This window comes from Alosa alosa, chromosome 5 (assembly GCF_017589495.1).
Source record: "Alosa alosa isolate M-15738 ecotype Scorff River chromosome 5, AALO_Geno_1.1, whole genome shotgun sequence".
Taxonomy (NCBI): domain Eukaryota; kingdom Metazoa; phylum Chordata; class Actinopteri; order Clupeiformes; family Clupeidae; genus Alosa; species Alosa alosa.
The window spans coordinates 8,554,705-8,563,762 of record NC_063193.1 but is presented as its reverse complement, the minus strand read 5'-3'; the positions used below and the strand labels follow the sequence as shown (position 1 = coordinate 8,563,762).

General features: G+C 44.8%; 1 protein-coding gene across 1 annotated transcript; it reads right to left on the bottom strand.

Annotated features, from left to right (window-relative positions):
* Positions 1–309: 309 nt before the first annotated feature.
* Positions 310–6,780, bottom strand: prdm8b (PR domain containing 8b). Its single transcript, XM_048242602.1, has 4 exons — positions 6,524–6,780; positions 3,967–4,191; positions 2,879–3,110; positions 310–2,353 (listed from the first exon to the last, which is right to left on the bottom strand). Exons 2-4 carry the CDS (start codon positions 4,183–4,185, stop codon positions 987–989), a joined length of 1,818 nt encoding a protein of 605 aa, XP_048098559.1. The 5' UTR covers positions 4,186–4,191; positions 6,524–6,780; the 3' UTR covers positions 310–986.
* Between the last annotated feature and the right edge of the window lie 2,278 nt (positions 6,781–9,058).

Below are 9,058 nucleotides of genomic sequence, written 5' to 3'. Positions count from 1 at the left end.
TTCCAAACCATATCATTTCATAAAAATAAAACACGGCAATATCAGTGATTGCATGCTTACTATACCTCAGGTGCGTGTTAGTAACAGAGATTCATTCAGACAAATTAGGCCCGTATTCATTGACAGCGGCTAAAGTTGCACTAAGATCTGTTTTACAACGAATTTACTCGTGAATGTAAGTTGCCGGCGCGATGTAAACGATGAGCGCTCCAACAGTTGAAAGCTTTCCGAAATAGTGGCTACGTGTATACCCGACTATTTATGCACATTTAATTAATCCTAATCGACACAATATGCGTCACACATTCATTTGAAAATAAAGCTATTTTATTGTCAAAGCATTCAACATGATTAGATAACCTATCAAATGGTAGATTTCAGCAAAAAGAAGAGACACTGAATCTATTCCTCACGGACACAAAATATTACACTTTGTATTCCAACAAAACAGGTATTTACAGTGCTGTGGGCAGACTGCATCTTAAACCAATATCAATTTAATATTACATGCACTCTTAAATATAGTCTGGCATCATACTCAGAGTTCATTTCAATATTCATACTTTAAGTTTACACATGAAAAATCATTGATCATACAGCAGTTCTGTGTGAAATAGAACTACATCTCAGTTTCTTTCATAGATTATACATGTATATATACAAAATACAAAGTACATTTACACATAGTATTATCATCCCTTCTTTGTCAAATTATAAGTGCTTAATAAGATAAATATATTTGTTTTTTTTCCCCTCATAAGTCAAAATGTCTTTTGCACAGATCGAAATAAAGACCGATGACATTTGAAGAATTCTGAACCAAGAAAGAAAAAGTTATGCTTTTTAAAATTTATCTCAAAAGTGAAAACGGACGTGTGGCATAGTGTCTCCAGTGTTTAGCGCCAGTCTTTGTCTTACAGTGATATGGAATGCACACATGCCCTTGTGGTTCCCCACCCCAACTTGTTTCGGGGGGAAGTGGCGTGCTAGTTGTGCGAGGTCATGTGGCGGGACAGGTGATGTCTCTCCCGGAAGGTCTCGTTGCAGATGGGGCACTTGAGCTTCTCCTCGCGGCGGCGCTTGACCAGTGGCTCCATGGCGAACTCCTTCTTGTGGTGCGAGCGCATGTGGTAGACGAGGTCGGAGGTCATGCGGAAGGAGGCGTTGCACTTGGCGCACCAGTTCTGCGCGGGCAGGCACAGCGAGGTGAAGGAGGGTGGCAGTAGCGTCAGCGCCGACGGCACCTGTAGCTGGATGGGGCCCGCTGCCGCCGCTGCGCTCTTGGGCCAGAAGGCCGTGGCGGCCGCTGCCGCGTACAGGAAGGGGCTCTGTTTGGCCAGGCTGCCCGGCACGGGGCAGGCGCCCCCCAGCTCCGAGCCCTGGAGCTTTGCGGCCAGGTGGTCGGCCTGGTAGAGTCTGCTGGACGAGACGGTGTCGCCCACGGTCGGGTGGCAGTCCAGGAGCTTCGGCGCCATGACCAGCGGCGAGAGCTGGGGGAAGGAGGAGGAAGAGGAGCGAGCAGGCTGGCTGAAGGCACTCTTCCTCTCAGGCGCGCCGGACCCTCCGCCCACCTGCTGGGCCACAGAGGTGAAGGCGCTGGCCAGGTGCAGCGGCGGAGGGTCCATCCGAGACTGCGGTGGTGACTGCGTCTCGCCCAGCACCTGCCGCACGCCCAGAGGGTGCCTGTCGGACGGGCTGCCGCCAGACCGGCCCGACTCCTTGTTCTCTACGTTCGAGGACGAGGAGGAGGAAGAGGAGGAGGTCGAGGAAGCAGAGTTTTTGGCGCTGTGCTTGAGGCTCTGTGGAGACTTGCGCACCTCGGTGAAGGCGCTGCGCTTGCCCTCGGTGCCCGGCGGATCCGCGCCCGGCGGGGAAAACGTGCGGCGGTTCTCCGGCTCCAGGCCGTACGCTCCCCTGTACTCACGCGCCGATGTGGCCAGCTCCTCTTTGGACTTCATGGGCAGACCGAGCCCACTACTCCTGCTGATGTTCAACGGGCCCGCTCCCTCCTCCATGTCCGAGAACTTGCGCTTGGCCGAACTCTCGCTGGAGATCTCCGCCTCCTTGTCGCTGGGCGGACTGGTTCTGTTGTTCTCCAGGTCCCGGGCCAGGTTGTGGAAATCTGTGGCTGGCTTGCCGGCCTCTGGGGGGTTGGGGAAGCCTTCCGGTCGGCCCAGTTTGGGGCTGGAGCGGGCAGGCGTGCGGCCCGATGCCTCACTGCTGTCCTTGGGTTCCTCCTCGGGCCCGTTCAGGCTCTGTAGTCTCTTGGTGCAGCGGAACCGCTGGTGGGCCAGGAAGGGGAACTCAAACTGGAACCGCTGACTACAGTCTGGACACAGGTATGGAGGAGAACCTACACAATAGAAAGGGAGACACACGTTTGATTATTTCTGGGATAATTCTATAATGCTTTTTTATTAGTGTAATATTATTTCTGGGATAATTCTATAATGCTTTTTTATGAGTGTAATATAAAATTAAGTGTAATATTAAGTAGTCATGGGGTGGTGGGTTTGTTATTAGCATTTAGCAATTTGGATGTGGAAACACCCTGAGGAAGACATTATGAGAAATGAAAAAAGACAAGAGAAATAATAAACAATAATATGCCCCTGTGAAACAGAGACAAAAATACTTCCCTGACAAAAGAGTGTTCCCAGGCGCAAGCATACACATGTAACACATCAAGTGTCCTGTTCTCTAAATTGCTATGAATAAAACAGTATGTGCTACATAAATACATATAATATGTTCTGCGATGTATTTTAAAATGTGTTATTATATCCGGCTTAGCTTTCTACTTATTGTCCTGATCATTGTTTGCAGGTGAGCTGTAAGGTCAGTGAGGTCAGGTGAGCGGAGAGAGAGCGATGCTGACCTTTGGTCTTGGCGGGCGCTCTGCTGGCGGTGAGGAGCAGCAGCTCGATCAGGTCCTTGCCGTACCACACCAGGAGCTCCTCGTCCTTCTCGATCCGCCGCAGCGAGCGATAGAACAGCTGGCCATTCTTCACGTAGGCCTCCAGGTTCTGCTCCTCGCGGTCCCGCGCCGACTGGACCAGCCGCAGCCACATCAAGCCGTCCGACGTGCTGTTGGCAGCGGACGTGTCCACCTGCCGGGCCAGAGAGAGAGAGAAAGATACCATTAGGACCACACACTGCATCAGCAACAGTAACAGCAGCAGTTAGACATATGGTTGAGGGTGACAGATAGTACAGGGAAGACAAGAGACAGGGAAAGAGGGAAAGAGAGAGAGAGAGAGAAAGAGAGGGAGAGAAAGAGAGAGAAATGGACAGAGAGAAGGAGAGATTATTTAGGCCCATGCTGTCTTGAGCCACCGGCACACAGACTAGCCCACATGGTCCGATAAAAAGAAGGATAGAGAGAAAGTGAGAGAGAGAGAAAGAGATAGAGAGGGGGGGGACCAGGAGCATGTCCCCACGGCGACAGATCATCATTCAGTGCAGGGCCACAGCCTGACAGACGGCTGGGCCAACCCCAGTGAGAGAAACAGACTCCCAGAACACCACAGGGCCAGAGAGAGATAGAGAGACAGAGAGAGAGAGTGAGAGAGTGAGAGAGATGGAGAAAGAGAGGTGTTCACCACACCACCCCTCCAGTCTACCCGCCCGATGCCCTGCCTCCATCCACCTGCTCCTCCGCCCCTTCTTCCCACCCAGGCATGCCAGAGCCAGCCCCTCTCCTGTGTCCCACACCGCCACACCACCGGATACGCCAGTGATCATGCCAGCCTGGCACCGTGAACTGTGATTGTGTCTTACACCGAACTGGTGTGTCCCAAGAAAACACCTCAATGGTCCAATCACCCAAAAACTACAACTAAATCATCAGTTATTCCAATCTGTGTAAGGACTGGAAGACCAAGAGACATTACCAACAAATTCACAGAGCACAGTGACAAGCATGCTTTTGTTGTCATCATGACCCCTGGAAGGTGTAGAACGTACCCTGAATATGTACGGCGCGGTGCGCTTGTCGGTGGACTTGAGGGCAATGAAGGCGATGCTGTCATAGAGCGATGTGTGGCTGAGGATGCAGGGCCCGAAGATGGCGTTCTCGGGGATATCGCACGTGGTGTAGACACTGGTGAAGATGTCGGTGAGGCACTGTTGCACCGCCTTGGCATCACTGTCCCACACCAGCTTCTGGGAGCTCGACTCCTCCATGGTTGGCTGTGGAGAGAGGAGAGGGTCAGCTGAGTATGCAGAAAAATAGCCAGCCCATAAACAAGCAGCAAAGTTATAAAGTGGATCCATACATGAGACAGGGGATGCTCTGTTGCCTTGGTTTCCCAGGCTTATTGAACAGGAAAATGAACAGTAAACATTAAATTCCACATTAATGCAGAAATTATATTATGAGTTACAAAACAGTACAGAGTAAGAAAATACTCATGTTCTATATTGTCCATAGAATACAATACATATCATAATATTATACAGATATGTGTCTTTCAGCTAAAATAGGAGAGAAATATGGAAGTAAAACAGGCCCTGATTAAATTGACATCGATCTGAAGAGCCCAGAATTTTATAAATAATTGGTAAGTATAAATTAGGTAAAATAAAGAAATAATGAAACAAATAATAATAAGTATGATCGTTTTATGTTTTTGTTTTTTAAATTAGTTATCTATTATTTAAATGTAATGTTTTATGATTATTTTTTTTCATTGCAAATTATGGTAGGGTACAATACATGATAACACATGACATGGCATTACTATTATTTTTGTTATTAATATTATTATTATTATTATTATTATTATTATTATTATTATTATTATTATCAGTCATAATAATAATAATGATAATTGGTTAGTACAACGACAAACGTATATGTTGTAAATAAAAACATTTATGACAGGCCAAAATTACCCAAATAAAATAATATTCTTATCAACGGTATTTATGCATCAATGACAACGTGCTGAGCAGAAAGCAAAATCCCTCATATTTTACGGGCCCACCGAGGACCCTATCCGGCATCACAGGCAAACGTGTGGTGGACCCTTTGGAGCTGGACGGCCATAGCGAATGGATTTGGAGTGAACTGTCAGAGTCGCTGATCTCATGTCAGCTAACCTTTGCCTCCCATCTACACGAGAGAACGTATGCTTGGCTATTTGCATAATCCGCCACTTTTTCCTCCGAGACTTCAATTAAGGCAGCACAATTATTGTGTTCTTTAACGTATTCTGCGCGCAGGCCTAGGGCTTTGTATTGAGCGAGCGTGATTTTGATATTAAAAATGGCACTTTATAGATTTAAACAGGTTTAACTGAGAGTAATGGGAAAGAATAGCTCCTAATTGCAAACAAAAACTAATAATAATAATAATAAATTGACTAACTGTAGCACAAACACACACACACACACACACACACACACACACACACAGACACACACACACTAACTAACTAATTTAGCAGTTTCCTTTTCATTTCTCCATTATGCCACGTGAATGACAAAGACAAAACCATTATTATAAAATAGTGTAGCCTATAGTGGACAATCCACTCTTTTTAGAGAAATTGAAAAGCATGTTTCCTACAATGATATCAACCTAAACCTAGTTTTCTCTTCATTGAAGATAAAGAAGATAATAATAATTATCCAACAAAAATGGCAATAGACAGCCAACTCCTAATTCATAAGCCATAGGCTATTTGTTCCTGTTTTAATATGCCATTTTTAATAAGTTGAATTTTTGCTGCTATAGGCTATCTCGGGTCCTCGGGAAACACTGTCTATGTTTGTAAACAACGTGTTTTATATAGACTGTATACATCATATTGCCTGATCCTAGCTGTATTAATGTAATTTTACCGCAAACATTAACGGACTAATTTTGACAGACTCGTTCAAATTGCTTTGTACATGTGTATTTACTTGTAGATATCTCTTGGTGCACTCCTCGGGTGCCAAATTGAACTCTAGCAGCCTGTCAGCAACGCGCGTACTACCGCTGAATTATCATTCCACAAGCGTACGACGTTGGATGAAACTTACCATTTTCTGTGTGTTGCTGGTAGAAAATAGGTTATTTTGAAAACACAGTAGGCTATGTTGTTCCCTGTGCCAGAACAGATCATAACCTATTCATTTGTTTTTAAATATCGCAGGAACGCTGAAAGTTGCCACTTTAGACAAGACAATCCTTCTCCATCGCAACCCCAAACACAGTCCTCTCTATTGTAGCCCTTGTGGTCGATCTCTCACGGGAGGGAAGATCGCACAAAAGATCCAATGAATATGCATTTCAGTTAAATACGAGAATAGAGACGGCAATATATGCGCATTTCTAAATGAGATGGGGCGGACTCATTGACCCATCATTTCACAGGGCATTTTTGTCCTGACGATCTGCACGCGGGGTTATTATTCCGGGGTGCCTCACTGCAGCGCTGAAACGGTTTCACATAGGCTACATTGAAGCACCTACGGTTTAGAGTAGCAGCATCCCCCTGTAACTGTCACCATTTTAAAATCGCAAACGACTTACCTTTTCGCTAAATAGAAAAATAGCAGTAATCCACAAAGTTCAACTGCAGGAAAACAGAAGGGAAAAATAAAGGTCTCTTCCAAAGCGAACTCGCTCGGTGTCTCCTTTGAAACCCGTGCCGTTAGTACATGTCCCCGCGTCTGCAGAAAGTGACGGTGCTGTCGGTCACCCTGTGAATCGCGATCAGACAGACAGAGAGAGTGAGATGGAGTGAAAGAGGAGAGCGCGAGAGGGGCACGCAGATGGGGCCGCGGCACTGGCTGACTGGCGCCCGCATACACACTTTTTGTTTGCTGCACATAATCTGCCCAATGAGGCGTGTCACGGACCGCGTCCCCTCCCCTTAACTCTTCCCTGGCCGACTGTCACAGGCGAGATTTACCTCCAGAATGCCTTACCCCACACAATGTTTTAACGTGCTCTGCCATGGCAGAAGCACAACGGCTGCCTCTGTTTGGGGGATACACGTGAAAACCATTTATTTTTTCTTTCCTTTCTGCGACAGAATGTAAACGTGACAGGTTTGTTTATGTGCGTAAAGTAATATAATTCTGCTGTTGTTAAACTTGTCGCTTAAGCCTAGTCTATATATTATATAGTGATGTAATAGTTTATTAAATGGTTATAATACACTGACATATTATTATTATTATTATTATTATTATTATTATTATTATTAATATTTTAGACTGGTATTATGACATTCTGTTGTGCATGTTGCAGCTAATTGATAGCCTTTAAAATGACTTCATTAGCATGGACCCTAGTGAGACATCACAGCTGTGAAGTCAGTAAAAAGACAGATGATAAGTCTCTGGGTGAAGTGCCCTAAAGCCGAGTACTGCACAAGCTGTAGCCTAGTCAATACCGTTGACTAGCTACACATTTGTGTACATTTGCAATTTCAATGCCAATTGCGTTTTCAATCGAACATGCTTCTCTATTTCTGGTAGGAGGACAAGTAAGCAGTGATTATCTGTCCATACCGGGAGTTTTCCTTCCAGGTGGGGTGATTATTCACGAGCGACTGTTTCTCTCGTCGCTCTGCTCGGACACGCGAGGAGGCAGGCGCCCAGCAGGCTCGTGGCATGAGCACCTGCTTCCGAGCAGCATCGTAACGAGAGGGCACGCGGGGAGATCAGTCAGCGGAGCAGCGCGACTGGCTCGCGGACCGATGCAAGATGTCTTAATTGAGCACAGATGTTTAAACACATAGTGAGTATGATGAGGAAAACCCCTTTGCATTTTAAAACTGACAACGGTGAAATGTGTAACCAGGCCGCCCACCCATTTCATCTGGGAAGCTTAGTTCATTTCAAGTCAACCTTCTGCAGTCTAAGGGCATGTTGTCGATTTTTATCTGCCTTCATAAATGTCGCCGTTTGAAGAAAAAAACGCATGAAGGGTAGGCTAACTTAATTTGGGAAACAGGGGTTAGGTTACTCTGCATATTTTGTCGAAGCTCGTCTTCACTATAAGCTCCCATGATCCGTAACACACAGCAAACAGTAGAGGTTGGTTGCCTTGATCCTGGGAGTGCAAAACTTGTCAAAACTGATGAAGCAGATTGATCTCGTAATGACCACCCGCAGAGACCTCACCTTCCTCTATGTCCATTGCCTGTTCTGCATAGCTTGGGACCGAAAGATCTAAATATATAAAAATATAATACATTTTTACAGAACAGTGATGAAACAGACTCCACTTTCAATTCTGTGAGTGTTACTTATAGCCTAGTTCATTATGGACATTTTATCAGCAGAAACTATTGCTCTTGTCTTGTTATCAAGGAGGCTAAAAGGCTTTAAAGACAAATATTAATCAAAATCATCCACATCTATATGCAAGGCCAAATAAAATGGCGTAGGATATTCAGATTCAAATAAATCAAGAACTAAGATTGTTTGATACGATCTTCAAATTCTGAGTGTTTTCTCACATGTCCTGTTATCAGCACATTGTATAAGAAATTGCATTTGGTCCTCCTAGATGACATTTGTTTCAGTAAAATGCTTATTATGAACACCTGGTCTCTACTGTAAAAGTGTATGTTGCATTGTTGTGTGCAACTTTTCATGTTGGGTGTATGCAAATAAAATGTGGCCAAAGAAAATGTCAAAACACTGTTATCACAAGATAATTCATTTATTTTTAAAGAAAATGTTCATGTTCTGACTGATGCCTGATACACTGCAGGTTAAGGCATGCAACTAATAGATTTACATAAATGAAAATGAATGTTCTAGGCGATTGAAAACTGTGCTTATTTGTTCAGTTTACCAGTATACACACACACACACACACACACACACACACACAAAACACACATACAGTGTTTGTGCTTATCTTCAGCTTCTGTGTGTGAAAATTCATGCTTAGCAAACCCAGGTCATAAAATCTAAGAGGTATCCCACATTATAGAGCTCTTGTTTGCATCAACACAAAGAGGCTTTGAGGTTTTACATGTATAGGCACAATGTGTTTCTATAAGCTATGATTATGGGCGTTGGCTCTATTTTGATAAAAAAAAAAAAA

Bases quoted from the DNA above. Each gene is read 5' to 3' on its own strand.
- prdm8b (XM_048242602.1), bottom strand. From the start codon at position 4,185: ATGGAGGAGTCGAGCTCCCAGAAGCTGGTGTGGGACAGTGATGCCAAG. The intron at 3,111-3,966 runs GTACGTTCTACA...CTGGCCCGGCAG, and splicing joins CCGCGCCGTACATATTCAGG to GTGGACACGTCCGCTGCCAA. The intron at 2,354-2,878 runs GTCAGCATCGCT...TCTATTGTGTAG, and splicing joins AGCGCCCGCCAAGACCAAAG to GTTCTCCTCCATACCTGTGT.